This window comes from Melanerpes formicivorus, unplaced genomic scaffold (genome assembly GCF_026170545.1).
Source record: "Melanerpes formicivorus ecotype bairdi unplaced genomic scaffold, bMelFor1.0.p_v2 SCAF_157, whole genome shotgun sequence".
NCBI classification, from domain to species: Eukaryota; Metazoa; Chordata; class Aves; order Piciformes; family Picidae; genus Melanerpes; species Melanerpes formicivorus.
In genome coordinates this window covers 109,638-127,012 of record NW_027142509.1, presented here as the reverse complement: position 1 = coordinate 127,012, position 17,375 = coordinate 109,638, and the positions used below count along the sequence as shown (strand labels likewise).

At 48.0% G+C, this 17,375-nt stretch overlaps 1 protein-coding gene across 1 annotated transcript in view; it reads left to right on the top strand.

The window, feature by feature from the left end:
- The first annotated feature begins 273 nt into the window (after positions 1–273).
- Positions 274–17,375, top strand: part of PPP2R5A (protein phosphatase 2 regulatory subunit B'alpha) — a 71,822-nt gene continuing 54,720 nt past the window's right edge. Inside the window, exons 1-2 of the mRNA XM_068168762.1 lie at positions 274–745; positions 1,065–1,307. Of these exons, the coding sequence (XP_068024863.1) occupies positions 1,157–1,307 (151 nt within the window). The 5' untranslated portion in view covers positions 274–745; positions 1,065–1,156. The remainder of the gene's footprint in view (positions 746–1,064; positions 1,308–17,375) is intronic.

Sequence of the window (17,375 nt, the reverse complement as noted above, 5' to 3'; positions counted from 1 at the left end):
GCGTGCTGTATGTCGGCCAGGAAAACCCCACCCACCTCAGCTCCAGTTCTCTCGGTTGGAGAGGCATGTTGTCAATCATGCGTTCCCGGAGCGCGTCTCAACTCCCGCGTCCCCCCTAGAGCGCTGCGCGGAGGAGGGAGAGGGGATGTTCTCTAATCTTCCCTTTTCATTGGCTACGCCGTGCCGTCAATCATCTAGCGCCAACAGCAACGGCCGCTCCTCTCCCTCTTATCGCCGTTGCTGCGGCCCCGCCCCTTTCCCCTCCTCTTTCCCTTCAACTCTACTGGGTTCGCCAAGTTGTACAGCCACTCACCACCCGCCTTTGGGGTTTTGGTGGTGGGGCTGCGGCGGGCGGAGACACTCGTGGCGGCTCCCGGAGGAGCGGGAGGGGACAGGATGACGGCGGAGGCGCGGGGAGCACCCGGCGGTGGTTGAAGGCGGAGAAGGGGCGTGTGTGCAAGCAAGCGACTGGGGAGCGGAGAGTGGAAACCACCTCCCCGACGAGCTCGGCCCAGGGGCGAGTCCGGCCGATGACAGCAGGCTCGGCGCGGGCTGGCGTAGGGGAGTCCGGCTGAGGGGCGCGCGGAGCGAGCGAGGCGGGAGCCGGGCAGCGGTTCTGCGGAGCCCGGCCCGTGGCGGCTCGGGTGGCCTCGCATCGCGCCTGCCCTGAGGAAAGCAGGACTCCTGTTCTCCTGCCGCCGAAAGTTTGGCGCCCGCCCGCCCTGCCGGGCAAAGTTGACGTCGGGTTTGTTTGTTTGTTTTCTCCTTTCTTCCTACCCTTCTTCCGCTCCCCCTTCGGCCGCCGCTCTCCCCCTCCTTCCCGGCAGCCGGCTCCACGCGGAGAGGAAACGGCGAGGGAAGCAGGAACTGAGGAGCGAGGCGGCGGCCCGTAGCCAGGAGCTTCTTCAGCGCCCGGCAGCCCTCGCCGGCACCGCCGCCGCTCCGCTCGCACGCCGGCTCTCCCCTCTGTTCCCGTCGGTGTGTTTGTGTGCGCGGGCGGGCGTGAGGGCAGGGAGGACTTAGGTTTGGATTATTTGGTTGTTTTTTTTTTTTTTTTCCCAAAGAAAAGCCCTCTTTTTTGCCCGCCCGCTTTTCCTCCGCTTTAATATATGCTTCTGGAGAGCGACGTCCCCCCGCGCCGCCTCACCGCCCAGCCATGTCGGCGGCCATCTCTGCCGCGGAGAAAGTGGATGGCTTCACACGGAAATCGGTGCGCAAGGCTCAGAGGCAGAAGCGCTCGCAGGGATCCTCGCAGTTCCGCAGCCAGAGCAGCCAGGTGGAGCTCTCGCCGCTGCCCCAGCTCAAAGGTACTCCTCTCTGCTTCCCCCTTCTCTCTTGCACACCCCAACCCTCCGGCTACAGGTGTCGGTGCCCTTGGCCGCCCGGGGCTGCCTCTTCTTGACACCGCTTGCCTGCCGTGCGCTGCCCTGTCGCCGCCTGTCCTGGCTTGTCCCGTGCCCCCGCACACTCTGCCCTTTAGCCCTGTCCTCCTGTGCTCCTGGTGCTTTCCAGGGAGGGACCCTGCAGGACAAATTCCGCGTGCGGATGGGCTCGCTTCCTCCGCTGATAGTGCTGTGCGGGTTGGTTCATGTTTACTGCCCTGGGGATTAACTCGCTACCTCGCTTTTCAGGGCGATTCAGAGTAAGGGCAGCTATACTTTTTGAGGACCTACCACGCAGAACGTAGACGGTCAGTTGAGATTAGGAGTGCAGATAAGAGAGCACGAAAACCTCGGAGCGAGTGGTGGCTCCTCCCATGGGCCAGTTTTGCTAAGAGGAACTCTGTGGCATAGTATCCTGAGTTACGGGACAGAGTTTGCGTTCGGCTTATTGTTTCCTTCTCGTTATTTTTGGACAGCGTTTGAATGACGTTTTGCCTGTCTTATTTTAATGGTCAGGAGTTGGCCAACACACACCCTCTGCGCAGTGCTGTATGCAATACCTCACAAGTGAATGAAAATTGTAGATGCTGGTATGGCTGGCGTTAAAATAGATGGCGAAGGTTTTAGTCCTTGAGCTAAAACCTGAAAAGACTTAAAAAAAAAAGAGATAAAGTTGATTGCAGCCTTCCCCACCTTTCCAACGTCAGTGTTTCTGTATCTTTGTTCCTTCAAAAACAATAATGAAAAAAGTTGCTAAGGCAGAGAGTGTAAACTTATTTGCCAGCTCCCTCTAAAATATTTTTAATCATAAGGGAGAGAGAAAACCTCAAAGTGACCCAACATATTCATTTCCCTTCCACTAGTGGTGTTAAAAATCTAAGGATTTTTGAAGCTGCATCATATGATGGTGAAACAAAACTCTGATTTGCAGCAAATATTACAAATCGAAATGAAATACAGAGAAATTAATATCTGTGAATAACATTCTGAGTGATTTTGTGGCTTTTCCAGCCCTGCCTTTAATACTTAAAAGCTTCCCCCCCCCCGCACACACACTTTGGAGTGGAGATGAACATGAACCACAGAAGCTGGCTATTAGCAGAAATGTTATTAAGCAAATGGTTGGGCAGAAGAGTGACAAGGTGGGGTGTATTTTCTTTTGCATGGCTTGTGAGTGTTCATTTTAACAGCAGCAGGGATGTTCTTGCTGCTTGGTCTTCCTTCGTGAAGCTGTGTCCTGCCTTGATACAGTAGTTTGGTTTGAACTCACAACCAGAGCGATTGGTTTGATACCAAGATTTAGTCTCTGCTATTGATGTGCTGTTCAGACAGCATATTTTCCTTGATGATAGTTTTTGTAGAACAATGCTTGGAGAAGCTTTGTAAAAGTACTTGGTAAATCTGGCACATAGGTGGCAGGCTTCAGAAAGTCTGAGTCCTGATTCAGCAAACAGTTAAATAATACAAACCTTTATGGAGGGACCAGTTCCTGATTGAATCAGCAAAATGTCCAAGTTTACATTCTTTGCCGAGTTGGGACTTCAATATGAAGTTTTAAGCTTTGTGTGGTTAAGCCTTAGTTTTGTGAGCATGGTTTTTACTTACAACACAGAATTTTGTGTGGTATCAACAGCCCAGATGTTTGGACATTTGAGGCTGTAAACTGTTAGAGGAATTTCTGCAGTTGTGCAGCTTTATAGCTGTTTGAAGGTAACATCTGTCCTCCTCTAGGAGTTACAGTAATCCCCAGTAGCCAGTTAGCAGAAAGTTGGGTAGCACTCTTCTGTGCACTTTCTCTCTTGGGTTTGTCATGTTAGATTTGTCCTGAGTGTAGCATTGGGCATAGGATGATTTCTCTTCAACTTACTTGAGGCTCCCTCTAGCAAGGCCTTCCTCTCTTGAACCTTGCCTGCCCCCTAAAGCAAAAAAACTTCTAGAAAGAGTTTGCTCTTTCTGTAAATATATCATTTTGTATAACTTCTTGTTATAATCACACATGTCTTGAAGATGAAGTTTTGCTTTATTCTTTAATGTTAATATGGAGTTCAGTTGTGATGCTGCCAGTGTGTACTATCACACGTAGAGTAGGAGCTGCTGTTCCCAGCAAGGGGCTGAAAAAGGAAAGTATAATCATTTTACTGATGCCTACCTAAAGGTGCTCAGCATACCTTTACAAAATTAGATCAAGACTTTCCAGATAGCTTTAAAACAAATGGTTAAACCTGAATTTGCTTGAAGCCTGTATTGGGAGAAAACCAGTGTTTTGGAGATTAAAAAGCTGTTGGCTATTATGCTACTGTAAAGTAATCTCGTTTATAGTTACTGTCTTGTTTTATCACTCCTAAGAAAAAATATACTATAAAATAAGTATAAACAGTGTTCTAAAACTTACCAATAGCTTTGTCTGTCAAACTGGCCTAAAATACTTGCATCTGTTCTATTAGAAAGGAGAAATGTTCCAGACGAAAAATAGAAGATGCCCATCCACTTCCAAAAGTGCCTTCCTGGGCAGATAGTGCTTTGGGGGTTGTGTGGTGTTTTGGTGTTGGCTTGTTTGGGTTTTTTTGTGTTGTTTTTTCCCCCCTCCATTTATCAAGAGACTGTTGGTTGCCACTGAAATGGCAATATATAACACAAGGGTGTTCATAGTTGTGTTGCTTGAAAGCTCACAGACAGGTAATCTCAAAAGCACGGGAGTTAATTGTGCTGCTGCCATGCATTATTCAAGCTCCTTACCTTGGCTGCATGTTGTCTCCCTGCTAGGAGAAGAAATGTATCTGTGGCTAGTAGGTGTCACTCCCAAATGGCAGGTACTTTTAGGTTGGACTCGATGATCCTCGAGGTCCTTTCCAACCTAAGTTATACTGTGATACTGTGATACTGTACTTTTCCCTGCTATTTCAGGTTTTGTTGGGGGAGTGAGGCTGAGAGGAGGGGCAGCAAGATTGTGTCATCATTAACGTTCGGTTTGTGTCTGATGATACCTACCATTGTTTTCTGTACAAGCTCAGCAAGAGGTGACTGGTGTCAGGGTACACAAGTGAGGGGAACTACTAATGTATTTTATGTTAGCAGGTTGTCCTCAGAGTGTGGTTCAGGAGAGTGCCAGTTTTACTGGATTTAAAAGCTAGTAATTGAAGACCCGGCGAACGTAGTTAAAACCAAAGGTCTCGTTAAACCCGTTAAAAGCTGGAGTATCTTCCCTCCCCTCCCCTCTTCATTTTGTGACTTTATAGTTTACATAATACAAGTCCTTTGAAAAATCTGCAGCCACAATAGCCTGCCGGTTAGCAGCAGGATATTGGCACTTGGTGGACAATTCCGAGGGTGTCGAGTTTAAAGAAAGCCGGGAAAGGAAGTGTTATTTTTAACGTCTTAAGAAGTGGTAGCTCTGGCCGAATAGCAAGCCCTCCTGGCCGAATAGCAAGTCCTTCTAGAAGACTGCAGTAGCACATGCAGTTATTTTAATTTGGGGGGGGGGAAAGTGGTGCAACTTGATCTTGGAACCTGATCTCGCTGGTGAGACCCCACCTGGAGTACTGCCTCCAGGTCTGGAGCCCCTATTACAAGAGGGATGTGGAGGTGCTGGAAGGTGTCCAGAGAAGGGCCAGGAGGATGATCAGAGGGCTGGAGCACCTCTCCTGTGAGGACAGACTGAAGGAGTTGGGGCTGTTCAGTCTGGAGAAGAGAAGGCTCCCAGGTGACCTCATTGTGGCCTTCCAGTATCTGAAGGGGGCCTACAGGAAGGCTGGGGAAGGACTTCTCAGGATCTCAGGTAGTGATAGGACTAGGGGGAATGGAATGAAGCTGGAGGTGGGGAGATTGAGGCTGGAGGTGAGGAGGAAGTTCTTCCCCCTGAGAGTGGTGAAGCCCTGAAATGTGTTGTCCAGGGAGGTGGTCGAGGCCCCGTCCCTGGGGGTGTTTAAGAGCAGGCTGGATGAGGCTCTGGGCAGCCTGATCTAGTGTGGGGTGTCCCTGCCCATGGCAGGGGGGTTGGAACTAGATGATCCTTGGGGTCCCTTCCAACCCTGAATGAAACTATGAAACTACACAAACTTCTTTTCTGTCCTTTCTTTTGTCGATGGAAGAAACGTGTAATAACTACAGATGGGAAATGGTGAATACAAACCACAACTTGCTGCTTGTGTTTAGCACAGTCAGTATGGTCTGTCAGCTAATAAAGCAAATATAACTTCCCCCCCCCGTGTACACCAAACATGTCAAGTGCAGCTGGAACAAATAAGCTGCTGCCTTTCTGTGAGCTTCTGGAGAGTGAATATCCATCTGGGGGGGATGTGTTTCATGACGGTCTTATTTCCTCTGTCATGCTTAGAGAACAAATGCATGAAAAGGAAATCCTTAGTATTCACTTCAAATTAAACTCTCTCCCCACAGAGAAAACTCTGACCCGTACAGCAGAACAGGAGAGTGGTCCAACAACCTTTCAAATATAGGCTGGTGATAGTTATAATGATCTGTGTCAGGCTTAGAGTTACAGTGGTGATGTATACTGCAATAATGTATTTTTAAAGTAGCCCTTCCAGTGTGCAGTTTAAGCATTCAAATGTGGGTCCCAAATAGGTGTTAATGATACTGTCTTCTTTCCCTGAACCCTTGAGAGAGAGCTTGGGTTTGAAAACCAGCTGCTGTGTTCAAGATAACCTTTTGCACATGGGTGAAAGTTTAGCATTGTTACCTCTATCATGGTGAGTTCAAACCTGTAACTTTTGAATGCTTTGAATTATAGGAAAGCTTCTGTTGGAAGGGACCTTAAAGCTCATCTAGTTCCAGCCCCTGTGCCTCAAGCAAGGACATAACAGTCATATATGTAGTCATACAGTATGTGCTTCACAGTAACAAAAATAAGTGGAGTTAAAAAGAGCTGAGGGGAGTTATCTGCTAGGATTAGGTTGCCTTTGCTCCCCCAATGAAAATATCCTTCCAAGTTTTAGAATGGTTTACTTTTACTCCAGCCTTAATGAATATTTGTGAGTGAAATGGCAGTTTTCTGTCTCGTATTTGCCCTTTTTGGTGTCTCCATCACGATTCCTTGTTGTTTCCTCTTCTGTAGTACCCTGATCCTTGAGCTTTTGTATTCAACATCCCTTACAACTCCAAACTGCTTGGGTGAGTGTGTTTCTGAAGAGAGATAATTGTATTTCAGATGGAAAATTAAGATGCTCTGTGAGGAATTTGCTTGACTCCTAGGTATGATCTCAGCAGGGTGTACTTGAAAATAGTCTCTCTTTTTTTGTGTGTGTGAAGTTAGTTTGGAAGTAGGAAGCTCAAAAAGCTTTTAGACTTTAATATTCTAATATAGTTCCCTGAAAAATGGACTGTTCAGTTTTTTTTCCTGCATTCAGGAACTGTTCCTAGTTTATGGAGTGGAACATTTAGTCTTTAATTCTTAACAAATCGACCTTTTTTTATCCTTAGATATGAATTTTTGGGCTTAGAATATGCTCCCATCAAGAGCAGCTCCTAAATATAGAGCCTATTGACAGTCTTCACATGAACTTTTCTATTTAAATCTTTCACATCTTCTGTGTGCCAGCTTAGTATCAGATTTCTTTTTCCATATTCACTGCTTTCAAGTTCAGTCAGATATTAGTTTTGCAAGTGCTGAATTCAGTGTTGGTTGCTGTAGCAAATAAAATGGGAATTGCAGATTGTTGCAGGCTCTCTGGTCAAAAGATTACTTCAGTCTACAGATTATTTACTTGGACATTTAATAAATATATAAATCCTAGTATCAGTCGGGGTTGGAAGGGACCACAAGGATCATCTAGTTCCAACCCCCCTGCCATGGGCAGGGACACCCCACACTACATCAGGCTGCCCAGAGCCTCAGCCAGCCTGGGCTTAAACACCTCCAGGGACAGGGCCTCAACCACCTCCCTGGACAACCCATTCCAGGGCTTCACCACTCTCATGGGGAAGAACTTCCTCCTCCCCTCCAGCCTGAATCTCCCCACCTCCAGCTTCATTCCATTCCCCCTAGTCCTATCACTCCCTGAGATCCTGAGCAGTCCCTCCCCAGCCTTCCTGTAGCCCCCTTCAGATACTGGAAGGCCACAATGAGGTCACCTTGGAGCCTTCTCTTCTCCAGACTGAACAGCCCCAACTCCTTCAGTCTGTCCTCATAGGAGAGGGGCTTCAGCCCTCTGGATCTTTAAGTCATTCAGAGCTTCTGAAGAAATGTGATGCCAACAGTTCTGGGCAGATTAATATTCTGTTTAACCATAGAAGGAATACTTGTCGTGTTCCTCTGGGGGAAGAAAAAAAGACACTTCCCTGGGGAAGGGTATGGAATTCAGCTTCCTATCCTATTGTAGTTCAGAAGCCTGTTTTAATCTAGCAGGCTGAAGTTTGTAGTCTCCTCACAGCATGTGGATTTTGAAGGCAGGAACCACAGCCAGACTAGATGAATAGGTAGTAAATAACATCTGTTTTAGAAGACTCCCTTGGCAAAATGCTGTACCAGAAACTGGACTGACAGTGGCAGCTACTTTTCAATGTCTGAATCACTGATTTTTTTTCCCAGAGTCATTGAAGTAGTTTCTGTTAAGTTTTGCTGAGTCTGTGGCCAATGGAGTATATTGTCCACCAGCTGCCTGTTTGACATTGTACTTTTGACTTTGAAGAGCTGATCATAATTAAGGTCACCTACAATGTTCCTTCACAAGACCTTACCCTCAGCTGCTTACTGCATTGCTGAACTGTGTGGACTGAAGTTTTCCATGCCAAGTATGGACAGTTTTATTTGGAACTATTCCTCAGGCCAATTTTCTTAGTTTCAGCAAAAAGAGTTCAAACTGCTTTTAAGACTAGGAGGAAAATAAATTGTGTGGTGTCAATGTTAAAAGCAAACCAAAACTGTGCCTTGAGGTTTAATGTTTGTTGTGCTTTGGAGCCTACTACATGGTCCTTAATGAAGACAGATAGAATTTGGACCAAATTCTAAGACCTGTTCAGCAGCTACTGTAGCTCAGTAGCAAGAGTGACAATTTTGGGTCTGATACACTGTATGGATTCTTCAGGACCTATTCTGCTCTGTGAGGTTACTATGCATGGCTTTGCTTTGGTTTTCTTGCCTAGTACTGCTGGGCATGGCAACCAAGTGTGTGGAAAGCTTATTGGGGGTTTTGTTTGGTTGTTTTGGGGTTCTTTTTGTGTGTTGGGTTGTGGTTTGTTTTCTTTTTCCCCCCCTACAAGCAAGAACCCAGAGTGGTTAGAGAATTACTGGGAAGAATAGAATAGAATAGACCAGGTTGGAAGAGACCTTCAAGATCATTGTGTCCAACCTATCATCCAACACCATCTAAACAACTAAACCATGGCACCAAGCACCCCATCAAGTCTCCTTCTGAACACCTCCAGTGATGGTGACTCCACCACCTCCCTGGGCAGCACATTCCAATGGGCAATATCTCTCTGTGTAGAACTTCTTCCAAACCTCCCCTGGCGCAGCCTGAGACTGTGTCCTCTTGTTCTGGTACTGAATATCTGGGAGAAGAGACCAACCTCTGCCTGTCTACAACCTCCCTTCAGGTAGTTGTAGAGAGTGATAAGGTCACCCCTGAGTCTCCTCTTCTCCAGGCTAAGCAACCCCAGCTCCCTCAGCCTCCCCTCACAGGGCTGTGCTCCAAAACCCTCCCCAGCTTTGTTGCCCTTCTCTGGACACCTTCCAGCATCTCAACCTCCTTCCTAAACTGAGGGGCCCAGAACTGGACACAGGACTCAAGGTGTGGCCTAACCAGTGCAGTGTACAGGGACAGAATGACCTCCCTGCTCCTGCTGGCCACACTGTTCCTGATGCAGGCCAGGATGCCATTGGCCCTCCTGGCTGCCTGGGCACACTGCAGGCTCATGTTCAGCCTACCATCAACCAGTACCCCCAGGTCCCTCTCTGCCTGGCTGCTCTCCATCCACTCTGACCCCAGCCTGTAGCACTGCATGGGGTTGCTGTGGCCAATGTGCAGAACCTGGCACTTGGATGTGTTCAGGATCCCTCATTGCTGAACACTAGCTTACAGTTTCTGATAGAAAGATGCAACTGTTAAAGAGTATGGTTAGAATTGCTGACAAGGAAAGAAGGGAAAAAGCTCCATCTTTTATTTATGAGGTTAAATGCTTTATTTAAATGAAATGGGTAAAGAGATCCTGCAAGTTGTTGAATATTCATCTGCACAGGATGATGTGGCCCCATTGAGGATAGTGGGAGTTAGGGCACTGAATGCAGTTGAACCAGGGTTTCACCTGTGTTTCCAGTTTAACTAATCTTAGCTCTTCCTACTGTAACCACACATTCTCATTGTCTTGTCTGGGAAAACCTTGAGAATGAATAAACACTGGTTTATCCCATTTGTGGAGTACATATTTATTTAGGGAATTCATTTAATACCCATATCTTTCACTCAGATTTACACAGGGATTCAGGGGAAGAGGAGGTTTTTCCTTGGCTGTTGAGAAGCTAGGTTGCCTGTTTCCTCTGGCACAGATTTCCTACCAAATTACTCCCCTGTATATCCTCTTCACACATTTGTAACAGCCAAGTGCTAAGATGAGTTTCTGTACTTCTGTGAAGTAGTGTTTAACAGCCTCCCCTTGGTTTTAAAGAGGGTATTTTTATATGGCATTCAGCACTAATGTACTCTGGTGTCAAGCTGGAGCAACTTCAGCATCTTACTCAAAATCAATTTTATACTTAACACATCCAAGTGCCAGGCTCTGCACATAGGCCACAGCAACCCCATGCTGTGCTACAGGCTGGGGTCAGAGTGGCTGAGAGCAGCCAGGTAGAGAGGGACCTGGGGGTGCTGGTTGATGGTAGGCTGAACATGAGCCTGCAGTGTGCCCAGGCAGCCAAGAGGGCCAATGGCATCCTGGCCTGCATCAAGAATAGTGTGGCCAGCAGGAGCAGGGAGGTCATTCTGCCCCTGTACACTGCACTGGTTAGGCCACACCTCAAGTACTGTGTCCATTTCTGGGCCCCTCAGTTTAGGAAGGATGTTGACTTGCTGGAACATGTCCAGAGAAGGGCAACAAAGTTGGTGAGGGGTTTGGAACACAGCCCTGTGAGGAGAGGCTGAAGGTGCTGGGGTTGCTTAGCCTGGAGAGGAGAAGACTCAGGGCTGACCTCATTGCTCTCTACAACTACCTTAAGGGAGGTTGTAGCCAGGCAGAGGTTGGTCTCTTCTCCCAGGCAGCCAGCACCAGAACAAGAGGACACAATCTCAGGCTGTACCAGGGGAGGTTTAGGCTTTATGTTAGCAGGAAGTTCTACACAGAGAGAGTGATTGCCCGTTGGAATGTGCTGCCCAGGGAGGTGGTGGAGTCACCATTGCTGGAGGTGTTCAGGAGGAGACTTGATGGGGTGCTTGGTGCCATGGTTTAGTTGATTAGGTGGTGTTGGATGATAGGTTGGACATGATGATCTTGAAGGTCTCTTCCAGCCTGGTTTGTTCTGTTCTCTAAGGTGTGAAAATGACTAGGGAAAAACACAAGTTAGCAAACTGAAAAAGTAAGTCCCATGCCAGATCCACTTCTGGCATAATTTATTGTCAGTGCTCAATAATGACCAACTCCCATAACTTCACTCATAAGTTTTGCAGTTGACTTAGTGAAAAAAGAACTTAGTCAAATTGCAAATGCAGTTTCTCTCCTTTCAAGCTTAAAGTTCAGTTCAATTTACTTTTGTCTTCTGGCCAAGAACAATGTTTGTGTTTCTATGGGTAATGGTTATTGAGTGTATGTTTTGACTGAGTCTGTGGTACACAACTTTGTTACCTTCTTTTCAGCTGTCTGCATCCCCTGGTAATGTATGTACAGAATGCTACAGCTGTTTAGGAGGTGAGATGGGGAGCATATTAGTTCAGAAGATTCTTTTACTTCTTAAGATAGACATATCTATTGTGTCACCACCTCAAGAGTTGTTTCACATCTTCAAAATGGGCAACAAAGTTGGTGAGGGGCTTGGAACACAGCCCTGTGAGGAGAGGCTGAGGGAGCTGGGGTTGCTTAGCCTGGAGAAGAGGAGGCTCAGGGGAGACCTTCTTGCTCTCTACAACTCCCTTAAGGGAGGTTGTAGCCAGGTGGGGGTCGGTCTCTTCTCCCAGGCAGCCAGTACCAGAACAAGAGGACACAGTCTCAGGCTGGGCCAGGGGAGGTTTAGACTGGAGGTGAGGAGGAAGTTTTACACAGAGAGAGTGATTGCCCATTGGAATGGGCTGCCTGGGGAGGTGGTGGAGTCACCATCACTGCAGGTGTTCAGGAGGAGACTTGATAGGGTGCTTGGTTGCATGGTTTAGTTGATTAGGTGGTGTTGGACGGTAGGTTGGACACGATGATCTTGAAGGTCTCTTCCAACCTGGTCTGGTCTGGTATTCTATTCTATTCCTATTCTATTTTGCATAGGAAAGTCCAAAAATGGTATTTGACTCTCACACTTCAATAAGTAGTGCATCTTTAAGGGCAAAAGTTTGGGGGAAAGTATAATTAACAGTTCAAGTGTCAGGAACAAGCAACAGGGACTTTTTGTCCCCTCTGATCTCTTTCTGATACAACAGCCTCAGAAATGGGTCTGTAGTCTCTTTCTGTGGAGTCTCTTGGGTCTTGGTGGTGGTGGTGGTTAGTTTTCTTGGCACATGAGTGAGTTGCCTGGAATAACAAGTTGGGATGCAGCCTTTCTGTGAGTGCTTTGGGCTTGTGGCTAATAGGATGTGACCTGAGTTAAGCGTTCCAGAGAGGACCTGTTTATATACTCAGGACTTTACCTTGACCTTTATTTACCCATTCATTTGGGGACATTTTGAAAGCATGTATGGCTTACCATAACAAAGCCTTTTGCATTTCAATATAACTAGAGCTATTTAGAAGTTGTATTTTCTGCTTTGGAAATACAGTTTTAATTCTCAGGGCTTTGCATAGACTTCTGTAGTTTTTAAGTTAAAGGCTGGCATATTTGCATCCCTGGAGGAAACAGTTTCTCATTCCACAAATCACCTCTTTTCCCCTTTTCCCCCAGTTTAATCACCTAGCTGTGCATGTTAATTCTGTGATAGGATTTATCATAGTATCAGTCAGGGTTGGAAGGGACCATAAGGATCATCTAATTCCAACCCCCCTGCCATGGGCAGGGACACCCCACACTACATCAGCCTGGCCAGAGCCTCAGCCAGCCTGGGCTTAAACACCTCCAGGGACAGGGCCCCAACCACCTCCCTGCACAACCCATTCCAGGGCTTCACCACTCTCAGGAGGAAGAACTTCCTCCTCACCTCCAGCCTCAATCTCCCCACCTCCAGCTTCATTCCATTCCCCCTAGTCCTATCACTCCCTGAGATCCTGAGCAGTCCCTCCCCAGCCTTCCTGTAGCCCTCTTCAGATACTGGAAGGCCACAATGAGGTCACCTGGGAGCCTTCTCTTCTCCAGACTGATCAGCCCCAACTCCTTCAGTCTGTCCTCACAGGAGAGGTGCTCCAGCCCTCTGCTCATCCTCCTGGCCCTTCTCTGGACACCTTCCAGCACGTCCATTTATCACCCTTGAATTTATCACTGTCTTCATGGAAGAGGCAGGGTTCCCATTCTAAGATCACTAATACTTAATAATCAAGACCTTTAAGCCAAACTGTTGTTTCAGTTGATTGTCCTGCATACAGGAGAGAATGCCCAGCTCTTAGAACCTCTGCTTACATTCAGAATAGGCAGATCCTGGCATCATCAGTCATTGAGTATTGAATGAAGACAGCAAGTACAGTAGTGGTGTGTGCCAGAAAAGCATCAATTAACTTAATGGTTGGCTTGCTGTTGGAAGAAAGCTTGTTTCAAATACAGGAAGAGTAGCAGCATTGTGTTTTTGTCAGTCATCAGCAAGTTTGCAGATGACACCAAGTTGGGAGCAGATGTTGGTCAGTTAGAGGGTAGAAAGGCTCTGCAGAGGGACCTCAACTGACTGGACAGATGGGCAGAGTCCAACAGGATGGCATTCAACAAATCCAAGTGCCAGGTGCTGCACTTTGGCTACGGCAACCCCATGCAGAGCTACAGGCTGGGGTCAGAGTGGCTGAGAGCTGCCAAACAGAGAGGGACCTGGGGGTGCTGATTGACAGCCACCTAAACATGAGCCAGCAGTGTGCCCAGGCAGCCAGGAAGGCCAATGGCATCCTGGCCTGCCTTAGGAATAGTGTGGCCAGCAGGAGCAGGGAAGTCATTGTGCCCTGTACTCTGCACTGGTTAGGCCACACCTTGAGTCCTGTGTCCAGTTCTGGGCCCCTCAGTTTAGGAAGGACATTGAGACACTTGAAGGTGTCCAGAGAAGGGCAACAAGGCTGGGGAGAGGCCTTGAGCACAGCCCTGTGAGGAGAGGCTGAGGGAGCTGGGGTTGTTTAGCCTGGAGAAGAGGAGGCTCAGGGGTGACCTCATTGCTCTCTACAACTACCTGAAGGGTGGTTGTAGCCAGGAAGGGGTTGGTCTGTTCTTCCTGGCAACCAGCACCAGAACAAGAGGACACAGTCTCAAGCTGTGCCAGGAGAAGTTTAGGCTGGAGGTGAGGAATAAGTTCTTCACTGAGAGAGTTGTTAGTCATTGGAATGTGCTGCCCAGGGAGGTGGTGGAGTCACCATCCCTGGGGGTGTTCAAGAGGGGATTGGATGTGGCACTTGGTGCCATGATTTAGTCATGAGGTCTGTGGTGACAGGTTGGACTTTGATCTTTGAGGTCTCTTCCAACCTTAGCAATACTGTGATACTGTGTAAGCACACACTTGAGCTGTGTAAGAACTGAAGCTTCATTGCCTTTTGAAATAAATATAGTACCACTCAGAACCAAATTTGCACACTGTTGACTGTACACAGTTTAACTTCTCAGTGTTTTCAGAAGCATCATTGATTCTGTTGTGTCTGGTCATGGGGATTTTTTTTGCCCTTTATTTGTTTGTTTGTTGCTGTTAGTCCTTGGAGCCCAGTTTCTGTGTAGATTCTGAGCTGATGGATGTGCTTTGGAGGAAATATTTGTATTGTTGAAGCTGTACATTTTGGTGTGGGCGACATAAGGGCGTTTTATGTTCCAGTGGCTGGTATGTTTTTGAGCATTCAAGGAATCAGTGGTGCTTTAATTCTGCTTTTGGAGAAAGTGACAAGCAGAGTCCCTCAGGGATCAGTCCTGGGACCAGGCTTGTTCAACATCTTTGTGGGTGCCATGGACAGTGGCACTGAGTGCACCCTCAGCAAGTTTGCTGATGACACCAAGCTGTGTGGTGCAGCAGACAGCTGGAGGGAAGGGAGGCCATCCAGAGGGACCTGGACAGGCTGGAGAGGTGGGCACAAGCCAACCTCAGGAGGTTCAACAAGACCAAGGGCAGGGTCCTGCACCTGGGTGGAGGCAATCCCAGGCACAAATGCAGGCTGGGCAGGGACTGGCTGGAAAGCAGCCCTGAGGAGAGAGACTTGGGGGTGCTGGTGGAGGAGAAGCTCACCAGGAGCTCTCAGTGTGCACTTGCAGCCCAGAAAGCCAATCAGATCCTGGGCTGCATCAGGAGAAGTGTGGCCAGCAGGGCAAGGGAGGTGATTCTCCCCCTCTGCTCAGCTCTGGTGAGACCCCACCTGGAGTACTGTATCCAGTTCTGGAGCCCCTATTCCAAGAGGGATCTGGTGGTGCTGGAAGGTGTCCAGAGAAGGGCCACGAGGATGAGCAGAGGGCTGGAGCACCTCTCCTGTGAGGACAGACTGAAGGAGTTGGGGCTGTTCAGTCTGCAGAAGAGAAGGCTCCGAGGTGACCTCATTGTGGCCTTCCAGTATCTGAAGGGGGCTACAGGAAGGCTGGGGAGGGACTGCTCAGGATCTCAGGTAGTGATAGGACTAGGGAGAATGGAATGAAGCTGGAGGTGGGGAGATTCAGGCTGGAGGGGAGGAGGAAGTTCTTCCCCATGAGAGTGGTGAAGCCCTGGAATGGGTTGTCCAGGGAGGTGGTTGAGGCCCTGTCCCTGGAGGTGTTTAAGGCCAGGCTGGCTGAGGCTCTGGGCAGGCTGATGTAGTGTGGGGTGTCCCTGCCCATGGCAGGGGGGTTGGAACTAGATGATCCTTGTGGTCCCTTGCCACCCTGACTGATACTATGATAAAGTGTGGTAAAAATGAGGTGAATTGGGGCAGACTTGGTTATTCCAGTGTTACTATTTGAGGACCAAGACAGGGAAATGGGGCTATTAATATGAAAGGAGTTCAGCAGGGGACTGTTGGAAGTATCTTGGCTGACTCCAATCTTCATTAAAGTCAAGGGATTTAATGTGCTAGTAGCTAAAGACTCTTAACTCTATTAGATTATGAGAAAGCTTGGAAGATTGTTTCTTCAATCTAGACAAGACACAGTTTACCAGCAAGGAATCATCACACAGAATTGGTGACAGATGTTGTTGTTAGATCAGCACAGGCTTTTTAGATCCTCTGAACTGATTTGTTAAGGTCAACTGCTGGCCACATGAAGGGGCAGATAGGACTATCTGAACAAACAATATATGTTCATAGTATCATTCAGGGTTGGAAGGGACCACAAGGATCATCTAGTTCCAACCCCCCTGCCATGGGCAGGGACACCCCACACTACATCAGGGTGCCCAGAGCCTCATCCAGCCTGGCCTTAAACACCTCCAGGGATGGGGCCCCGACCACTTCCCTGGACAACCCATTCCAGGGCTTCACCACTCTCATGGGGAAGAACCTCCTCCTCACCTCCAGCCTGAATCTCCCCACCTCCAGCTTCATTCCATTCCCCCTAGTTCTATCACTCCCTGAGATCCTGAGCAGTCCCTCCCCAGCCTTCCTGTAGCCCCCTTCAGATACTGGAAGGCCACAATGAGGTCACCTGGGAGCCTTCTCTTCTCCAGACTGAACATTCCCAACTCCTTCAGTCTGTCCTCATAGGAGAGGTGCTCCAGCCCTCTGATCATGTTGTTGGATGAAAGGTGACTTTCCAGGATTACTTTTAGTAAATGACTGTAAAATTACCTGTACCCAAGACCTTTTAACTGACTTTGTAAAGCATGGTGCTGTGTGTGAATGGAAGTCACTGCTGATCATTATCCTCATCTAGTTTTACTTAATGTGTGAGTAAAATGTGCTGTAAGGACAGTTGAGCAAGTCACAGTGTATTTCTTTGAAGTGTTGTCAGTGCAGAACTCTTAATGCAAGTCTTCCCTGATGATCACCTGCAGAACAGTTTACCTACAAGTGCAGTGGAAGTTCAGCTTGCTGTCTTCATTGCTCCTTTGCAGTCCTTCTGACTTCTGGAATGAAGAGCTTAGTGTGAGCACAAGTCCTGGACAGGATTGACCAATGGGCCTTCCTGTACCTTTGATTCTGTCCCAAGCTTTTGTTTTGGTTATCTCCTGTATATGGCATGAATTTCCATGTAGCATGTTATTTGAGAACATCATTCCACTTAGTCATCTTCCAAACCTCCTCTTCTAGTAAGCACTGTAGAGGGAGCTGGTTGGCTTCTCAGGTATGTTGTTCTGACTACCTTAGCTGACCTGGAAAGTCAGAGATCTGCTCACTGAGAACATGCAAATAGTTAATCCCTTCAGAGTTCTGGCTACAGCTGTAGACTTGCTGGTAACACAGAACCACTGAATCAAACAGGTTGGAAAAGAACATCAAGATCAGCAAGTCTAACCTATCACCCAACACCATCTAATCAACTAAACCATGGCACCAAGTGCCTCATCCAGTGCCCTCTTAAACACCTTCATGATGGTGACTCCACCACCTCCCTGGGCAGCCCATTCCAATGGGCACTCTCTGTGAAGAGCTTCTTTCTAAGATCAAGCTTAAACATCCCCCTGGTGCACCTTGAGACTGTGTCCTCTTGTTCTGGTGCTGGGTGTCTGGGAGAAGAGACCAACCCCCAACTGGCTACAATCTCCCTTCAGGGAGTTGTAGACAGCAAGGAGGTCACCCCTGAGCCTCCTCTTCTTCAGGCTAAGCAACCCCAGCTCCCTC